The 20,153-nt window shown below is 47.0% G+C and overlaps 2 protein-coding genes across 3 annotated transcripts in view; one reads left to right on the forward strand and one right to left on the reverse strand.

The window, feature by feature from the left end:
* The window catches only part of gng12b (guanine nucleotide binding protein (G protein), gamma 12b), a 50,056-nt gene extending 39,333 nt beyond the window's left edge, over window positions 1-10,723 (forward strand). For both annotated transcript variants that reach the window (XM_018734802.2, XM_018734803.2), the window contains exons 3-5: window positions 7,519-7,580; window positions 7,682-7,792; window positions 8,342-10,723. In XM_018734802.2, the coding sequence (XP_018590318.1) occupies window positions 7,700-7,792; window positions 8,342-8,467 (219 nt within the window). In that variant the 5' untranslated portion in view covers window positions 7,519-7,580; window positions 7,682-7,699 and the 3' untranslated portion in view covers window positions 8,468-10,723. The remainder of the gene's footprint in view (window positions 1-7,518; window positions 7,581-7,681; window positions 7,793-8,341) is intronic.
* A 6,069-nt stretch (window positions 10,724-16,792) lies between these two features.
* Window positions 16,793-19,749, reverse strand: LOC108923747 (growth arrest and DNA damage-inducible protein GADD45 alpha-like). The gene is made up of 4 exons (XM_018734694.1): window positions 19,523-19,749; window positions 18,887-18,988; window positions 18,567-18,780; window positions 16,793-17,645 (listed from the first exon to the last, which is right to left on the reverse strand). The coding sequence occupies exons 1-4, from the start codon at window positions 19,561-19,563 to the stop codon at window positions 17,532-17,534; spliced, it is 471 nt and encodes a 156-aa protein (XP_018590210.1). The 5' UTR covers window positions 19,564-19,749; the 3' UTR covers window positions 16,793-17,531.
* Window positions 19,750-20,153: the final 404 nt, after the last annotated feature.

Raw genomic sequence — 20,153 nt, forward strand, 5'->3', positions numbered from 1 at the left:
TAGATACTTTCACCTAAAGTAATTTACATTTGTAGAGTTTTATGCAACTGGATATTTCACTGCAGAATTTCTGAGTGGTGCGTTGCTCAAGGGTACAACAGGCTATGCAGGTGGTAACTCCCATTTAGAAGAGTTGCTCCGTCTCGTGATCTTTACATCAGCACCAGGTGAGTAACTTAAAAGGAAGACATAGCTTTTTTTTAATGCATCTGTGAAAAGTTACTGCCTGGGAGCTCACAGTGCAATGAGCAAGGTTTGTGTGCAAGGACAAAGTTGTGCTGAGTCAAAGTCAGCAGGCTTCCAGCAGCGCACTGCAGCTCTCTGTTTAATGATAGGGGCAGCCAGCACTTTTTCCTGCGCTGCATCTGCGATGGCAGCTGGGCCGCTTGATGGAACACTCCTTAAATTTGCCGGCCAGTTTCCACGCCATACCCATCTAACTGGGTAACTAAACATCCCTGCTTATGTCTGGGCTCCTTGTAAATAGCCGTCCGGTACATTCCACGTGGTCTGGCTGTGGGACTGCGTTGTTGTGGAGCTTGGGGGGGGGTGAGTCAAAAAACTTGAAAGTGCCCTTTAATCCTCAGATCTCTCCTTACTTTCCCCCAGTGAGAATGCGCAAGGAGACGTGATGTTGAGGAGCAGGAAGCCATGGGAGAATTCCACCAGGGTGCTGGCATTGCCTGGGCTGCAGTCCTGGGCGGCCCGTCTGCTGGGTGCTCCTGCCAGATCAAAAAAAAAAAAAAAAAACTCCTATTCCGAGTCACGGGGCTTTGCCCGTACTTTCCCATCTGTGGGTTAGGCCACACAGCGGGCCTGTGACTGAACGGGGGGGGGAAGACAGGGGGAGGAGGGTGGAGGGAGTGTGGAGTGTGCGGTGGGAAAGAAAAAGACCCTGCTTGTCTCTCGTTCTCCCGCCCAGGTCGCCTAGCAGGCGGATGAGGAGGCAAGCCCAGAAACCGGCGTCAGCCCCCTCGCCCTCCCTCCCCGCTGCACATCTGTGTGCAACAAAAGCCCAAGGCACTGCTTTCTCACTGCCACCTCCACCACCAAAAAAAAAAAAAAAAAAAAAAAGAAGACACTGACAATGGCCCTAGCTCTGTCCCCTTGCGTGTTAACGGAAAGCTTTTTGGATTTATGATTTGTTTATCCTGGTTGAAAGAATCTGTCGGAGCATCGCTGGAGTTAGGAGGAACATTCGCCCTGACTGACTGAACGGAAAAGTCACAATTAAAAAAAAAAAAAAAAAAAAAAAAACCCATGATTTCACACTGCAGATAAAACTTCATAACGCCATGTAGCTCATAAAGGCTGAGTTTACCAGCACTTAAAGGACTTAAAAGGGCTCTCAGATGTGGTTGTTGTTAAAGAACGACGGAGTCCTGTGGGAAGATGGCAGTTAATTATTTGTTATGTCTTCCTCAAGTCATTTGGCATTAAAAGATAAATGTCCTATCCTTAATGGTCAGCTTGACAAAAGAATAGGATCTGTTTACCCAAAACATTCCTGCATGAATATTCAAGCAGCAAACAGAAGGCAGCACTAAACCAAAGCACATCTTTCTGATATTCTGTGCACTACTGTCAGGATAGATAAACAAAGAAGAGTGAAATGTTCAAATGGTTTGAAAGATGGTTTGACAGTGCTGGTTAGCCTGCAGAAGGAATGTGTCACACTCGTTTGACCTTTGCTACTTTTCTGTGCACGGTTTGTCCCTGGGCACAAGCCTGGCTGCTTGTGGGAGATGCATGCTGCCGCCGCAGCCCCCAACCCACCTACCCTACATGCATGAGTGATCAGCCATGCCCAACGGTCTGGCCCATGGAAGGCATTGGGGATGCCCGAGATTACCCCTAGTAAAGCTTTTCTGGATGGCGTTTTAAACTTTAGCCTGCAGTGTTGATGCCTAAACATTTGGAACGTCTATCTGGTGAGCAGATGGGGGGGGGGGGCAGACTGTTTGGCTGCATCAGTCTCTGTGACGCTCTCGAAACTCCCAGCACCGCTGCAGCAGGGCAGGCTGGCTCCTGCCAGTCCTGTTGCTAGGTGACAGGGAGGGGTCAAGCAACAGACTGGTGATCTGCCAAAGCGCCCCCGGCAAGGTCTGCTGGCGACGGCAGGCTGATAAAAACCTGCTCGGTGGAACTGAGGGTTGGATGATAGGGGGCAGGATGGGGGCTCTCCTCCGCTTGAGTTTCTCACAGCTGCTGCAGTCGTGGAGCAGAAACGACGACCATCAGCAGGTTTTGCTGTACTTAATTTTGTGCACCCGTGTCAGCAAATCCCAAAGCACTTTGTCAGTTAATTCCCTGTCAACGGTCAGCAAGTTAACCGTGCAGATGTGCGTTACAGTCTTTGTGAGATCATATTAGTTTTATTAGTGCCTTTGCTCTGTTTTTCCTGCAGCCGCACGAAACTTGTAATTAAGAGCTGGCGCCAAAGGCTGTTATGATAAAGCGCTTTGACTTTGATACCTTAATTGCTTTACCTGAACTGTGTCAAATTGCACACTGTACAGGGTAATTAATATGTTTGTCAATAGGTCGCTGCATTGCACGTATGCTTGCCATTGCTCAGCTTCGAGAGCTCTTTCAGTAAAAGCTCTGAAAAGCAGGATCAGACAATTTGCAGATGTCTTATAGCAAGTGCTGTGGTGTTTTTCTAGCTGTGAGGGCTGTCCTGGAGGTGGTCCTGTTGATGTTGAACCCCCCCCCCCCGGCCGTTCCCGCGTTGCAGACTAGGTGGTCTTGCCACGGCTTCCCTGGCCAGGAACACACAATTACAGCAGCAGCGGCAGTGCCGGAAACAGGGGGGTGTGGAATCCAGATCAAAGTGCTGCCGGAAGTGAGCCAGTCGTCGAGGACGGATCCGCCACAGGATGCTCAGCAGACCACGCTGATGCTGAGCGTGTGGGTCCGCCGGTCAGCGTGCTGCATTCCCTCAGCATTGCTAGAATGTTGTGAGAATGTTACCGGTTGCTGGCATGGCTTCAGGAATGCCGTCTTTAACCGGTGGCCTGGATGCCATGGGCCTTCCAGTACTTTTACATAACCGACCTTCGGGGCGGCTTCTCAGAAACAGGGCCATGTCCCGTGTCAGTTCCCGGCTGTGACTGCAGTGCGATGCCAGATGTCATTTCTCCCCCTTCCAGCGTCTTAAGGGTTTGTCGGCGCTCCTGGAAACATGACAAGCTGGTGCGCACGGAAAAAAAAAAGTGGCTCGCCTGAACTGCTTGAAGGCCCAGGATAAGTTGCAGAAATACGAGTCCAGACTCTGGTTTCACTTCTCACTTTGCAGAGGCCTTTTCCAGTAAAGATCATGCACTGCAGTGTGGTAGCTTGGTTTACACGTGTCTCTTGTGTTACTCCTTTCAGCCGCCGTCCCTCCCTGCAGTTTGATGTTGTACGTTCACCGAAGCATTCAGCACTGAGAACTCTGATGCAGCAAATTGACAAAGCGTAGAACAAGAGGTCTTCAGAGAACTGGGTTTTGGACCTTTGACCCTCCTTTTTTGGTACACTTGAGTTGTCAGTCACAGCTTGCTGCACATGGAGGGTTTTTCGTGCTAATATCCCAGGCAGCCCAGGCCAAGTCCTGCTTCTGATTCCTTACTCGGAGACCCCAGAGCGGGCATGACGTCAGTGCTCGTGGTCTTTTTGGCCCCAGGGGCCCCCACAAAGCATGTGCTTCAGCCCTGAGCCAGAGAGCGCCTGGTTTGTCAACGCCCTCCGTTACGTAGAGAGCCCTCGCATGTGCGTATGCAAGCACTTGAATGTGCGGGAACGAGGACCCCTGTGTGCAGGCAACGTGGAGAGGCTGGCAAAGGGCCCGTTTAAAAAAAAGTTGCATTTAAATTTCAGTTAAAAGTCATGATGCCATGTGGAAGCTATTAACCATCAGCTTGACTTGAAACATGTAATTGCACCATTTCATAGTGTAGACACTTGCACGTTATCAGCATCTTTTATTATCTTATAGGCTTTTGAGTTTCACTTTTATAAAAGGCACACTTGCACAGCTTCACATTATTGTCCATAAAGGGAATTATATGAAAGCTTAGCAGTGAAGTTATATGATTTAGGAGCTGTAAGGGAATCGGCCCAGTAATTGGACTGCACGGAAAAGACCACGGAGGGTCGAAACTCCCATCCCTCTTTGACCAGTTAAGCGGGTGTACATCCCTTTGTAGTGTAATTGCTCTCTTTCTTCCTTTGTGTCTCCCCTGATGCATATCCACCTCTGCCCAGAAAGGAAGACCCTGACTAGCTGCCCTTCCTGTTCTGCTACTGCTTTTACCCAGGCGTCTTTAATCATGCATGTTGTCCCAAGGCAGGCCCAGGAAGTGTGTGTGCGTGTGGAGGGGGGTGCTATTCCATACAGGAGTCAGTGAGTAGGCTGGCTGACATAATGATGACGGCCAGGGCTTTATGATCTCCGGCACGCAGCTCACATCCTGCCGGAGTTCTAGCTCACCGATCCCTCTCCCTGCGTTTGAGGTCTAGTGACAGCAGGGTCAGCTACCAGCCGCCATGCCTGAGGTAAGAGGAAGGGGAGGGGGGGGGGGGGAACTGCCTTGAGACCTGATGTCTGGAGGGCAAAGGTCATCAGGGTGCAAACACAAAGCGAACAAAATGTCTGCTGTTTCCCCCTCCCCTCCTGTAGCCTAGAGCGGTAACTCTGCCGGGCTATTTCAGTCTGGCCGCGCTTTGTCCTACGTGCCATTCCAAACAAACTGAGCCCAATCGGAGGTCCTATTTATAGTGTGGCGGATGGAATTTGAAAGTGCATTGTCCGTGGATGCCAAGTTCCTCATCCCCTGGCAGCCCACCCGTCTGAAAGAGCAGCCCTGAAGCCGGGCACATGAGTCCGGACTGGACTGGAACGTAGAGTGATCCGAAATCCTGGACCCCGATGCCGCACACCGCCGACAAGCCAGCCCTCTTGTTCCTCACTGAACCCAGCTGCCTTGCTAAGAAAAAACTACTGGATGCCAGTAACACAGGAGGGAGCACATGCAGGGAAGGCTGCAGTAAAAATGTTCTAAGTGCAGTCATGTTGCCCTCTCCCATTACAACCCCTACATGATACCTCTTTTGCGCTAGTAGAAAGCTTGAATTTCCTCCTCTCTGACTTTCCTCCTGATGTATGGTGTCTCCATGCAGACAATGGCTTGCACCTGTAAATCTTAGTCTGATTCACTCTAACAGGGTGAGGGACCTGGCGTCTGCACTTCTCCCTGGCAGAGCGTTCTTACACGGTGCTGTCATTGTCAAATGATATATTGCGCTGTGGGTGGCGCTGCTGCCACCCCGAGCAGAGCTGATAAGAGCCATGCTACACTCGTGGAGATAATCAGGATTCCAGGATCTTTCGTCATCCGTGCGTCCCCGTTTCTTCCTTCCGCCGGATCCCGAAGTGTCGCACGCTGCCCAAGTAAGGAATGCTAAGTGGCGCATGCCGTTCACCGCTGTCAGCATGGCCTCCCGAATGGTACAAACTCCAGTTGTGTCAACACCTGGGCCACTCTGGAAAAGTCTGTCATGTGTTTGTTCATGAAAGAAGTGGATATCGGAGGGAACCTTTTTGAAAAGTCAAAAAGACAGCGATCTTTCTTAGGGCGAAAGGTACAGGCAGTTCATAGCTTCCCCGGCACTGATGTGCTGCGTGTGTGTTTTTTCTGCGTTTCATAAGTTATCAGGACCTGAACCTGAATCTGAAACGGCAGCCATTTTGTTTGTTTCGCTTACACCGAAAATGGGCACATTTGAACGTTGGGAGAACTTGCTGTATCACCAGCATTGACAATATAACTGCCGCAATGTTGTGACCCGGTGATTTACGAGAACCTGAAACTCTCCGCTGCAGGTATGATGTACTCAGTGAACTTTGCAATGCTGAGGGACAAGTTGTCAGGAATGATACTCTATGTACTGGCTTCAGAATGCTGCCGTCATGTTCTGGATTTGCTCTGCATCCGTTTTTTTGAAAGCAGGCAATTACTGCAGTGTCTGGCTTATTAGCCTACTGTGCTTACTGTGGGCGGAGAATTGAGTTCTCGGACTAATTAAGATATAACGGAAGAGTGCCGAATTCTGTAACCTCCATCTGCGTGACACTCGGTGGGGGAAGCGAAAGTCCCTTATTTCCAGGGCTACCCTCCACTTGAATCTGCATATGCAGCGCTGGTTAAGTAATGGGTGTCTGTGTCACTTAATCTCAGGCTGCAGGGAGGGGTTGACTGCTTGCTTATCAGAGAGCAACAGCATGTTTTGAAAGTGAGAGACAAAAAAGGAGCATTTATCTCCTCTGGCACAAGGGAGGTGGAGGGGTGGGAGCAGAAGAGGTACACGGGAGCATAAAGAAGAATCCAAGGAGCACACAGGAAGTGTGGGAGCAGATGTTTGTCTGGGCATGTTCGCTGTGCCCTACAGATCATTGACAGAGCTTTGGCAGAAGACACAATGACTTAGAAGGAACACTCTGGTGGACCCCCAACAAGCCCCTTTCAAGCCACATTAGCCTGCACAGCCGTTGTCTCTTCATCTTTGTTTGAATGCCAAGTTAGAGAGCACCTTCTGTATCGAACAGTCCCTCATCCCCTTCATCAGTCATCCGTACTGATTCATAACCATGTTACTACTCCTTTTGTTCCCAACCAGAAAGCTTGCACTTTGTCTTCACATATTCTTTCTGTGCCCAGAAAGTGCAGGAGAACCTGTACAATGTCCCACTTCTTGCCCGTTCTGTGCTGTGGAATGAAAAACATGTCCATCCTGTTGAACCCAGTCATCCCTGTTCAGCTCGCTCACTCTGATCTGCACCGGGCTGTTCCGTACAGGGGAGGTGTGCTTGTGTAATCATCGATCCCTGAGGGCTGCAGCCCATTGGCTTGTGCCACTGTGTCTTGACATAAGGTGTGAGTCAGCAAAAAGGGCATGGGAACAAGCTAATGGCTCAGATTCTGTTCAGGCTTCAAAGCCCAGCCCCAGGTTTGAGGGGATGCTTTCTCATTGCACTTTGAAGGAGATCTCTTCACCCTGCCTTGGTCATGCAGACTTTAGTAGGCCTTAGTAAAAGGCAATGCATTGACCGCTGTTTGTTTATTTCAGGGTCGCTCGGGTCAGTGTGTCAATAGGATGTAGACCTGGGGTTGGTTTAGGGGACTACAGTGAACAATAAGGGTGAGGGGTGTGTCGTTGAAGTCCTAAGGTTGCTAATAAGGACCAGCAGCCGTATCCTGTGTGTGGAATTCCTGCCCGCTCTCGCAGTTTATCGTGACAATGGTAGATGGCTATTTGACAAGAGCCGTATGTTCTGCAGTTTAAGTGCCAGAACTCCGTCCTGTGTCTCAAATGTGGTTTTGTACTTGTTGTGGATGTAGGTTTGAATGCTTAAAATACTTAGAACCTTGGCTTTCCTGTAGAGATGTTTAATTTCTCACCTAGACAGCTGCAACAAACGTAACGGTTTTTGTCAGTAATGCCTTCAAAGCTTCTTTTCCTTTTTTTGTTTTGCAGGTTTAACACACATTTTGACAGCTGTGCAGTTCCAAGAGTTTATTTAAAGGAGCTCAACAAGTGTAGGTGTCTCTTCAGCTTGTTTGAGATTTCTCTGTTGAGTCGTCTTTCCACTTTATGCTCCGTGTCTAATCCTAATCGGACCGTCTGCTTTGCATCACAGGTGAAGGTGTTGACCAAGATGTCTTCTAAAGTGCCAAGCTCAAACAACATAGCCCACGCACGGAGAGCAGTGCAACAGCTGAGGATAGAGGCCAACATTGAGCGGATAAAGGTACCGCCCCCCAGGAAATTGCGTTAACCTTCATCTTGAATGTGTCTTGCTTTATTTTACGTGGGACCAAACGTAGCAATTCATAGATGGAAACTTATAGCCTGCAGAACCTCTGAATGATCTGGGATGGGAGGCAGTAAGGCTCAGTTGACTGAGACAAGGACAGAGATCACATTTACATTTATTGATTTAGCCGACACTTTTCTCCAAAGCGACTTAACAGTGTTAAGCTACTTACAATTATTCACCCATTTATACAGGTGGGTAATTTTTACTGGAGCGATTTAGGGTAACTACCTTGCTCAAGGGTACAACAGCTGGAATGGGATGCAAAACGTTGGATCCAGTGCAGCAGCTTTAACCACTATGCTACCAGCTGTCCGGAAGCCTGAGAATATCCTGTAGTTGGTAAATGTGCACATGCAGGTAGTTTAGAGAATGTGTCCTCCTTGTCCATGCTCAGATGCACGTTTCATCCTGTCACAGTCTGTGGAGGCTTCTCTGCTCAGCACATGACCCTGCTCAACCCTTTGCTTCTATGCCCTGCAGGTGTCAAAGGCCTCAGCTGACCTCATGCACTACTGCGGGGAGCACGCCAAGTACGATCCACTGCTGATGGGCATTCCTGCTTCAGAAAACCCTTTCAAGGACAAAAAGCCCTGCACTATATTGTAATGAGCCGCCCCAGTTCCTGTGCTTTTTAATGTTTTTTTTTTTTTTTTTTTTTTTTTTTTTTTTTTTATTGTCAGAAATCCAATTTTAGATAAACATTCTCTAATTCTCCCCTTATGTTGGAATAAGTAAACACTGGTTGAATTGCACACTTTTTTTTTTTTCCTTTTTCCACCGTGTATTTTCTGGTCAAAAGGAGGGAAGAAGCAAAACAGAAATTATAACTTTTATTTTAACTGGTGTTTCTGGAAACAGAGTTTAAGGATAGAAGGTCAGGAATGAGTACTGGTTTTAACAGAACACTGACGAAACTGTGCCATTTAATGTTTGAGACCGCCGTGGTCTGAGAATAAAGAGCAGAGCTGACTTGTCATTTACCAGGCTTTGTCATCAAAACAAGAATAAACAGTGCTCATTAGTTACGACATATTGACTTCTCTCAAAACATTTTTAGACTCAATTACGGCAATTCTTAATTGGGTGTAGGAATGTGGGTCTATGTAAATAACCATAGTAGTAGTATTTGTAAAACTGCTTAAAAGCACCCAGACTGGTGATATGTCCAACAAGACTGCTCTGAATTATTGATGAGTAGCTGAATAAGTCACAAAGGCAACATATAAACAACTGAAGACATTTCTTTGTGTTAACTGGGGCATGCGTCTTGTGAACTGTTCAGTGTCCATTTAATAGTGATGAATGGCGCCACAGAGAACAGTGGCATCCAAAATACCACGCGTCCGACGTGACTTTAACTGAACAAGTGACGTTAAATATTTGCTTGGTTTTTTTTTTTTTTTGTAAATGTTGCACAAATTAACTCGTCTACTGAGCAACAGAACTAAAGTATGAAAGCCACAATAAAAGCGAATATCTCTTCCTTATGCCCCAGATTAAGTAGGATTGCTGGTCAGCCTTAATACACCTCAAACTCTGTTTCCATTCATCTTCCACAATAATTTTGCAACGTCGTTCTTTTTGGAAATCGGTGGAAGTTCACGTAGAAGGAGACGCAAGTCTGCAATCCCCTTCCACAGCCACGTTCAGCAAACGCATGTTTGGCTGGCACAAGCCAAAAAAAACCTTCTGCGGAGCATAGTATTACTTTATTATTAGATCATTCATGCTGCGCTGCTGAATTGCAGGATACATCATGAACGTTATCTGGAATAACCTGTCTTTTTTACATTATTCAAATTCACTGTAGTAACTGTTTTAACAGAATTGCTCCCAACTGGTGCAATTTTGTGTATTAATTAGATACATTTTTTAGAGTGCCCAACAGGATACAGTTTATATATTTAATAATTCTGAGTTGTGTTTAATTACAAGTTCAACTACTGTATCAATAGGTTGAATTCCATACTGTACTCCTTTACCCTGTTTTGTAGACCCTTGTGACTAGTTTAGCTAACCCAGCCAGTGGTAGGTAAGAGGTTCGCAGGCAGTATAATTAAAATACATACTGTAGTTCATGCTAATAATATCATAACCCTTTAAATGCGTATGCCTTACAGAATTATGAAGGAGTATTTTTGTTTGTCAGTTTTTAAAGATTGATGCGAACCTATGGTGTGTGTGTGTGTGTGTGTGTGTGTGTGTGTGTGTGTGTATATACGATGAAATTAAAACATAAGCGTGCCGTTGTGTCTGCAGATTGTTCCAGCACTAGAGTAAGCAGACAGTTTGTCTGATTGTATTTCGTACCCGGTGCTCTTAGTCTTAGCTGAAAGCTGTAGTCGTCATCAGTGTCGTTTTGTCCAAAGGGGGGGGGTCCCTATTTCGTGATTTTTTTTTTTTTTTTTTTTTTCCTCCTCCCATTGTGCTTCTGACATCGCTGGGATTCAGTGATAGACTGCAAACCCATAAGGGGATGAGTACTGACATTCTGTGTTTACAGCTGTATTTTTTCAGTTTCTGAAAAACTGGTGGCTGCCTCACGTACCACATTTCTAGGGGCAGATTTGACTAGCTTACCAGCTGACTGATGTGCCACCTTTTGTACTGGCAAATTCGACCAGATTACCAGCAATGGCCTTATTTAAAGTACATCTTCGAACAGTTTGACCTCGCTGCACTGTTAAGCGACGCTCCATAAAGAGGAGGTACAATGATTCAGCTGGCGAAAGACCAAGGGGGTGTTTCACCCCCCCTTAACCATCCTTTGCAAAACCTTCACTATATTCTGTGTGGCAGCAATTACACCTGCAACTGGGCTGCATTTCCATTAACTGCACTGTGCATGAGAATCATTTTTTTTTTGGGGGGGGGGGGGAAGAAATGTTGATCCTTGCTTTTGAAATTGAAAAAGGCTTTTTTAATTACTTTTTTTGCCAACTCTGCTAATATACTTGGTGGATTGAAAACTTTTGGATTTTTTTCTTCTTTATGATGAATACTAGACACTTTTTTTCTGGTACTGTATATGTGGAAATCTGTCTTCATTAAACAAAATTCAAATTTAATAATAAATCTGTGTTTGTCTTTATGGTGAGCTTCAGAAAAACAGCTGTTTTATATGAATGTAAAAAAAAAAAAAAATGACCAGCCTTATTTCTTAATAATGCAAAAAAATTATTTGTTAAAAATTAAAACAAAATTCATCCGTTGGGTTACGTGTTCAGGCTAGGTTTGCAAGTTTATGGTAAAGTTACAAGATACCACTGAATCAAAGCGTACATTTCTGATGCAATGTGAATGGCTTAGGACTGGTCCTTCGAGAATAAGTGCTGCGTAAAACTAACAGTTATGTGAAAGACTGACGCACCTGGAGGAACGATAAGCCTCTGTGCAACCCAGAGCCAGGAGCACGAAGAGGGCATTGTTGCTGGTTGAAACTAAAAAAAGAGCGTTTGGTCTTTTTTTAGCAGCAGGCATTTGCGGTTTTCTGAACCTTTGAAAGGCAAATGGATAAAGTGCTGCTTAGCTTTACTTGTCCTTGAGCTCTGGTCCTTTCCCTGCCGACAACTTTCACCTACCCTTATCAGCTCGTATACCGTTAATGACCTGTCATGTGAGCGCCACTGTGAGACGGCCTACCTCGCATTCAGTGGGTTAACAGCTGTGGCCATTAATAAGCACAGTACTAATCTGAGATTACGATACAGGGACAGGACATTTCGTTTCCATTTATTAGTTAATGAACAAGTGATTTTTGCATTTTGGCAGTTGAACAAGCTGACCCAAGAGAGGGCAAACTTCAACTCTCCCCTCCTTCCCCCAGCTTAAATAAAACACAGTGGTCCAGGTCTGGTAAATATTTACATCTTGAGCTAAATTCTGTTCTGGTGAGGTGGCGAGGTGCATCCTCATTACAGGAGTCACGCCCACGAGTGAATCGGATGGCCTGCAATTACACCTGGAACCAGGGCAGTCCAAGCCCCCTGGCCCACGCTGACTGAAGCTACGGCTGTCCTCGGGGCCCCTGCGGATCCACCGCACTTGTGGCGTAACTTGTTTTGCACTGATCGTGATTCCCGTTGCCCTCCTGCAGCACAGGTAGGATTAGCCTGTAATTGACCATGTGAAGTCATTTAACATGTCACCTACTTCTTGTGGGCTTCTGCCAGTTCTGAAGAGTCTTGAGAAGACAACAGGAAACTTTGTATTACGGCATCTGTTGATTAATGTCAACAATCCCGACACACGTTTACTGATCCAGTGTCACGTCATCGATGATTATTGCTCTGGATGAATTCACTCCCACACCTCTGTATTTCAGAATATCACATGACCTGCCTGTAATTCTTTTCCTAAAGTTTGGCTTGACTTTGGTCCAGCGTGACTTGCAAGGAACAGGCATGAGTGAGTTTTATCTGGCGTGACCCATGTGACAAAACGGCACTGATACAACATTCCAGAGTGCAGCAGAGTGGAGATAACGGTGTTCCTTCCATAGTCCACCTTTAGGAATTCCTACCCTTTAACCTACTGAGTAAACCCTAACAATGTATGTATGTACCTTTGGTGTCAGTAGTGGTGGGAAGGCCTGTAATGAGGTGGTCCACAGTTTTGGCTTCTGGACCATAAATCCTCAGCCAAGCCATCAATTCCTGCATCAAATTACTGCTGCAGCACTTGCCACCAACTCAACAAACACACCGAATGACATTTGGAGGTTCACTTGGAGCTGCAGAGTCCTGCAGACCTTCTCGTATCTCATATTTGTTGAGAGAGCCACTGGGATTTGCATGTGGCATAATGTCCCCTTCGGCATCTTTGATTTATCCCTTATTGCCTTTGTTCAGTGCTCCCATCCCGCACCCCCAGGAATGACAGGGCGGCCTTCTGTGCCGCTTGCAGCCAAAGACGTGCTCAGCTGTGCTAGAACACCCACGGCCGCCATCCCTCACCACCCAAGTATTTGCTGACAGCAGAGCCGCCTCTGCCTATTGATTGGTCCCACAGCAAAGCCCACAGATTGGTAACAAATAGCATGAATCACGTTTGGGTGCACTGGACGCTCTGTCACAGGGGGAGAGCTTTTCAGTGAAGCCTCTGGAATCTTCTCCGCTCTTCCGCGAACAATCCACATTGCCTTGACTCACCCGGCCTTTCATGGGCGTGTGTGTCGCCTTTGACGGGGACTGCGGCCTCTTTGCACAAAGGCATTGACAGGGATCTCGATATGTCAGCTGAAGTTATGTGTGAATCAGCCTTTTTGTGCGTAGCCTATATGATCTGAATGCGTAGGCTCTACCCTGAGTTTATTTCTGCCCTCATCCCTCGCACCGTGGCTCTCTCTGGCTGTGAGTGGGTGGGGATGGGGTTTCCAAATATAGCAGCAGCGGGAGCCCTGGGTTCCGCTCTGGAGGAGAAGAGCTATTTTTGGAAATGGTCAAACCCCTGGGTGGTGGCTCAGTACTGGTCTTACAAGCCTTTGAGTTTTTTTTTTTTTTTTTTTTTCTTTTGCTTAAGACAACTTGTTCTGGAGTCCTGTTGACAAAGCACTCGATTGTACAGGCATCACACAAGCTTGGCATTGATACCCCCATCTTTGGAGGTCAGGCTAAAAAAACAACGAAGAAAAAAAAAAAAAAGAGTCGTTTGTATCTGCCAAAGAGAACCCAGCAAATAAAGCCTGATTTGGGAAGTCGTTGCCTCCCGTTGGCATAATCATTTTGTCGATTTATTTCCTGGAATGTGTTGCAATCGTTTTCAAAATATTCCATAAATGAGCTTCATACATGAAGGAAAGGTTAATGATTTATCATAGCACACTGTGTCTTGCTGTGCCTGGCCAGTCCAGGAGGTTCACACAAGATGCAATCTCACGCGTTTTAAGAGTATATGTAAATACTGCAGGGACGGAGTGAGCCTGCCGGTTTGCGACTCCCGGTTTAACCACAACAGATACTGTTTGTTTCTCTTTTATTTCCTCCTTTTCTCTTAAGCATTCAAACTGACTATCACTCCTTTCATCTCCCGTTTTCCTCGTTTTTTTTCCAAGCTCGCTCTTTCATCCAAACCATGCTCCGGGTGTTATCAGATGGAATAGCAACAAAGGAAAAACACAGTACGCTGGGTGAGAAAATGTCCAGAAACAGAAATCCATACTGTCAAACGTTTTGCATCGCAGGGACAGTAAACACAGAGTACAAAATCGGCGATTATGTGGAAAAGATACTCATCGGCTGCAACGTGTTTGTCAGGTTTTCCTGTTTGTGTGTTGTGTGATGGAGCAGATTTCTGTCACTGAGACACCTTGTTTGTTGTGCCATCAGCAGATTTAACTGAATGAATCTGATTGCTCTAAGCCATTAGTCATGGTGACTCTCTAATGAAAACCTTAGAGAGCGAGTTTGAAGACGGTCCCCTCCATGGATGCAAAGAGCAGCACGGCCATGTGCGTCCCAAAAGACCTTGCTTGGACCGGTTTCCCTGCCCTTTTCCTGCAGAAAAGCAAGACTTATCCAATCCGAAACCCCTTCATCCCACAAGCCCCATTGCTGCCCAGCACACGCGGTGTCGGGGAGCTGGAATGTGCTGAGCTGGAGGCCCCGCGAAGTGGGCCTCATCCGGGCCTTGGACAATGCCAACCAGTCAGCGCCAGTACTCCGGCTACGCCAGCCAATCGGCACAGCTGGTGTCGCTGGCACCACTTGAACTGATGCCCGAGGGCAGCCATCCGTGTGGCGGGGATCTGCAGATCCAAGACTGTGTGTTTCTGGGTTCCATCTGCAATGCATCGTGGGTGTGCAGAGTGAAGGGGATCCGAGTAAGTCTTCCCGGTGCGTGCCAAAATTCCTCTGGTTTGAAAGGTGGGGAAAGGCACAGGAAACACAAAGAAAGGAATATTTTGAACATTGAATACTGTATACTAGTTTAGTTGACGCTTTTCTCCAAACCAGCTTTTTATACTAAGCTCTTTAAAATGACTATTTATACAGGCAACAGTTTTCTTTATTAGAGCAATTCAGAGTGACTACCTTGTTCAAAATTATTACAGCAGGAGGTGGGATTCAGACCTGGGCCCACTGAGTGCAAGGCGGCAGCTCTGACCATTACATTGCCTGCTAACCCTGTCCACCCAGTATGGCACAAAACAGTAAATTCAAATTTTGGCTATTTTGTATTATTTCTGCGCACACATGCAAGGATTGTTTTGTTGTGCAAACACCACTGCGAAGAGAACAGATTTTCAGGGATCCTGCTATTTATCCCAAGTAAATGACGTACTTGAGGCGTCTCGGAGCATTGTGATGTCAGGGCCGCACGGCAATATGAACAGGTGTGGCACGAGCACTGAATTCCTCCGCAAATATACTTTAGGCCCGCGTACGTATATGGGCTCAGCCTTCCATAGGACCATCGGGGCACGTTGGACCGACTGCAAGGTACACTGTTACACTGGAGCGCAAAGTGCGTTGCGTGGTGCGTCAATGGCGTTTGATGTATGTTCATTTGCATTTTTCCCTTTTTTCTCACATCCCTGTGTGTTTGCCCTGATGGCATAATACGTCATTTCCCTTGAAGGACAGAGCTGGTACGAAAACGATTTTCTGAGAAATCTGACAACAGCATTCAATCGTATCGTGGCATCTTGTTCGCCACCGATTCCCTCTGCTGAAACTATACTCGGAGATTAAAGCAAACCACGGCCAGCGTGCGCTTTATCCCTGCGTCTACTGCGAAAGGAGCCCACATACACCCTCGGGACTCAAGTACATCTGCGGAGGACACGGGAAGAATTCCGCGCTTGTGCCGCACCCATTCGCGTTGTCGTGCGGCTCTGACATCACAAAATTCGGAGACTCCTCCGAAGACGTCACCGAACCGGATCCCTGCAGGTACGTTTCCTTGGCGCTTGCATTTTACACAACGAAAATAATCTCCGCAAAAAAAGGAAATTATAAAAATCCTCCACTGTTAAATGGTTCTAACCGCTCAGAGTAGCGCTCACGTGCAGTTTAAAAAGTGGGTAGAGTGGGGGCATGAGGGTGTGCAGGTTGCGGGAGAAGCCTCTGTACAAGGCGAGGAGAGCTTCACCTGGGACTTTGCTGTTCGAGGGTGCAGCCGCATTATGAGATAAAATTACCCGGGATACGGCTTTCCTTACATCAGGGATGACATCACCACGTCAGGAGTTCCAGCATCACTCGGGAGCATGTCACAGCAGCCGGGGTTGTGCAAGCGAAGTAGGCGCCACCCCTTTCCTCTTACGCGTGCCGGGGTTTTTCCAGTCACAAGACAGGGAGCCGAACGCCGCGGAACTGCCGCTCCCTCCGTGCCAAAGGTCAGGCCGACAAAAGCTTTGACTTTTCCAGCAGGTGCTCCTTTCAGCTGGTGATCTGCATTTCGGAGGCCTTGTATGCATGCGCGCTCTCACGGTTTTTTTTCCACCGTGGAGTACTCGGCCCAAGTTAAACATTTTCCTGCAGCCCCCGCTACGGACTCCATACTTCCCTGTAACCTTGCCGCGGGGCCCAGTTCTTACGCTCTCTCACGTGGGTCTCGGGAGGGCATTTTCCTCACTTCACGTGCTCCACACGCCCCGCTTCCTTGAGCTGTCTTTGTAGTTGGAGATGAAAGCAAATCTAAAGCCCTGCAAGTTGTTTCAGATGCATTTCAACACAAAAAATGTCAATTTTGAACCTGCTAATGAAAAACTGAATCCATGCCGATGTTTTAAGGTGTGACCATGTGATATGAAACTTGATATGCTGAGAGTGTGTAAGGTGACGGCTTAAGTTTCAATGGATGCTGTCTGCCGAAAGAGGAGAGCGACCTGAGGTGTCGTGAAAAGCACCCTAACCTCCTGTGCCCCAAAGGGTTGTGACAAGCCTCCCCCCGACACGTACCCATTTAATGATAGCGCTAGACAATAAATTTTGTTCAAAACATTTTATTCAACAAAATGCAGCTGTACCAAGTCTCTACAGGTGTGTTGACAATGATGAAAACAAACATAAATACAATTAAGTTAATATCATAAAAAATAACTTAGACAAAAACAATCTGCTTGTAAAACACTTCTGTCATAAATCCAAAAGGCATAGTTTCTCCTAAACATTTGCTTTTGAGAACTTCCCTTTTAAATAATAAGATTAACAATAACAGCATTTATTAAAAGTGATACAAATGGCTGAAAAGATAAATTCCAGAAAGATTTTCATATGTGCAGCCCTTTATCTGGTTCCCCTGAAGTCTGTAACCAGCTGTGCAGCTCCTTGTAGTCCACTCCTGTGTCTTTCTGTTCACTCCCTTCCCCCCCAACAAACGAGTTGTGCCCACGCATGGTCCCGTTTCCTGTACGGTGCGGCGCCTCTTCCTGAAGACAGCCCAAACGCCTTTTTCTTTCCCCCCCCCGGCAGTCCCAAAACTGCTGAGTCACCTCGCTGCAAGCCGGGCTAAGAATGCCACTCCTCCAGCTGGGCTTCAAATCCACCCCCTTTTCCCGTCAAGATCGCTGGCACATTTTACACTTTTTTTCCCCGTTTGCTGTTTTTTTTTCCTTGCAATTTCATCAGCATGAAGAGTCTTCTCCTGAGGGATCCACCGGTGCACGACACAAATCCAGTGCAATTCTTTAAAAGTTCATGTCTTACGCCCCCCCATCCCAACGCCCTCATCGCTCCGGAAGGTTGATGACGGGCACCCACTGATCCAGACAGCGGCTCTCTCTGCAAAAGCCGTTCACCTTGCTCAAGGCTGGATCCTTCCAGGTGGATGAATGCGGGTTCTGGAAAGGGACATAAAAAAGGCTCAACTTTCTGCACAGTCCATTTAAAACATATGCATAACTCAGCAATAAAAATAACACAATCCTCCTCAAAAATAGCACGTGTGCTCGGGCAAGGTTCCATGGGTGAACTCTGATGAGTACCTGCCCTGCAGCCAGTAAATCTGAGGTTATTTTGTTCAACAAGACAGATGGGGTGGGGGGGGGGGGGGTGTAGCTCTTGGGAGTTCACATTATTAGCAATATATTCCTTCACGACTAGTCAGTTCCCGGAACGGCTGTTTACACGGGTGCCTCACAGGAAGTGCACAACAGTTTGGAGGTCCCCTCCCAGCTGAGGCTGGATCACATGCCCAGTTTCCAATTAGTGCAGCTCCAGATTCCCGTGACTTCGGCACCCCCCCCCTTCCCCCACCCCCGCAATCCACATCAGTCTCACCACTTCTAGAGCGACTTGAAAGAACTTCAATCAGCTACATGAAGTAAACCGTAAGGGCTGATCTTCAAAGGGCTCTTCTGTGCCCAGGTAAACCCCGAGTCCTTTCCTACCGGCACGCAAAACTTATTTTGATGAACCACATAACTGCATCACTTCGGTAGCCCTTACCTCCAGATATTCTGAAACTAGCGCATTTGTGATAAACTTTTTGGGAGGCAGTTTCAACCCAGGCGTGTTCCTTTCAGCATCGAGAAGAGTTCATAAGAATAAACACAGAGGCGGATACAGGATCTTAGGAGGTTTGTGCTTTTATAACTGATTCATGAGGGGATGAATCACCGGCTTCAGCATGCGCCGGCATGTTCAAGTCAGGTACGAGAGATGACACGTGCACGGGCCACCTGCAGCACGCTTCTTGTCCTTTGGTTTTAAAAAAAAAAAAAAAACTCAAAAGGTGCAAACGAATGTAGCTCTCCACTTACAGTGACGAGGATGCAGTGCAGGTCCATGGGCTCGGCCCCCTGCTTCAGGCCTCCCAGGATCTCAGCCAGGCGCCTCATGTTGTTCACCCGCAGGATGTTGATGTCGTTCTCGCAACAGAAAGCCTGGATCAGGGTGAAGTGGATCTGCAGGGCGACGTCCTTGGCATCCTCTTCGTCGGTGGCCAACAGACACAGGACCACGTTGTCAGGATCCCTGAAGGGGGGGGGGTCTTCAGTTAGGACATTCTTGCAGCTCACTGTCATAGCAACTATTGCAGTAACTGGTTAATTAACCGGATCTTTGATTGACTGCCACTCACGTGTTGAGGGACTTCGCCGCCTCATACACCCCCACCGTGATGCATCCCTGTGGTAAAGCAGAGTACAGCACTTCTTCCAGGGCACTCGCCACAGAGTCCATCCTGGAATTAAAACGACAAATTAATACTTTTTCGCAGGCGCAACATGATCAGTTTCGTATGAAAAGCTATTTTCAGGCGAATTTCAAAAAAAAGAGAAGCCGCATGCCATTCATTATGGCACTTCCTCTTTTTTTTTTTTTAATCATAATCACATCATCGATCGCTACCTGGCGACTGAGATGAAATGCACGATTTTTCCTTTTTCATTTTATTGCATGTCACCAGTTTCGAAAAAATGAATTCCCTAAAAAGTGGCGTACACCACTTTTCTTCTCAGATCACATCAGACATCATGTATTCTACCGACAGCTTTTCCATCGCACCTCTTAAAAATGTTTTATTTCATTTTTCTCCCATCCGGCGCTCCACCGTTCGACCGCTGCCGGTGAGGCGTCGCGAGCGCGTGTCTCGTGCCAAGCGGCACGGCATGTTCCGGCGAATGTCACACGCACGCGGCACCATGGGTACGGAGCTTAACGCAGAATAATATGCTGAGTTTATTAAAGGATACTGTATAAAGGCAAAATAACGTACCTTTCTGCAGAGTGATCCCCACTGAACTCCTCAAAAGTCATATTGCACGTAGGAAATCCAAATAGATCCTCGATATTTCCCGGTTTGGTGATGGCTGGCCGTTAGTGTGTATCCGCTGTATGTACAACAAAACTACCTTCTCTCTGTGTCACGAAAGCGTATCTGAGCAACTCGCGACCCGGAGCTCTGAGATAAGCTTCGCAAAGAACAATGCGTGCATCACCATGTATTTGCATGTTAAACTCCCATTGCCCACATAATAATTTTGTAGGCGGGAGTTGAGCTGCTCTGGATTCGCATTGGCTGAGGTAACGGTCGAAGAAAAAAATGTCAAATATGATTGGAGGCAGTTTGTAGAGAGGCGTGGTTTGTTACTAGCTGCCGGCAGAGTGTGGGCAACGTGTGGGGGGGTAAGTGCGTGGTTGTGAAACTAAGTAGTATAGGATTTGAACAATTGAAGCACCTTTTACAATATAAAAATGTTGATAAGAGTTTTACTAATACTCAAAATATATTATTCCTTGCACTGCCGATTTAAACACTTTGCTTGTTTTTGTACATGAAAGCTGTATAAAGTTTCCCTATAAAATCCAAATTCCCCTGTGTTAAGTATCGTGTTTATTGTTTTCTG

This window comes from Scleropages formosus, chromosome 3 (assembly GCF_900964775.1).
Source record: "Scleropages formosus chromosome 3, fSclFor1.1, whole genome shotgun sequence".
Taxonomy (NCBI): Eukaryota; Metazoa; Chordata; class Actinopteri; order Osteoglossiformes; family Osteoglossidae; genus Scleropages; species Scleropages formosus.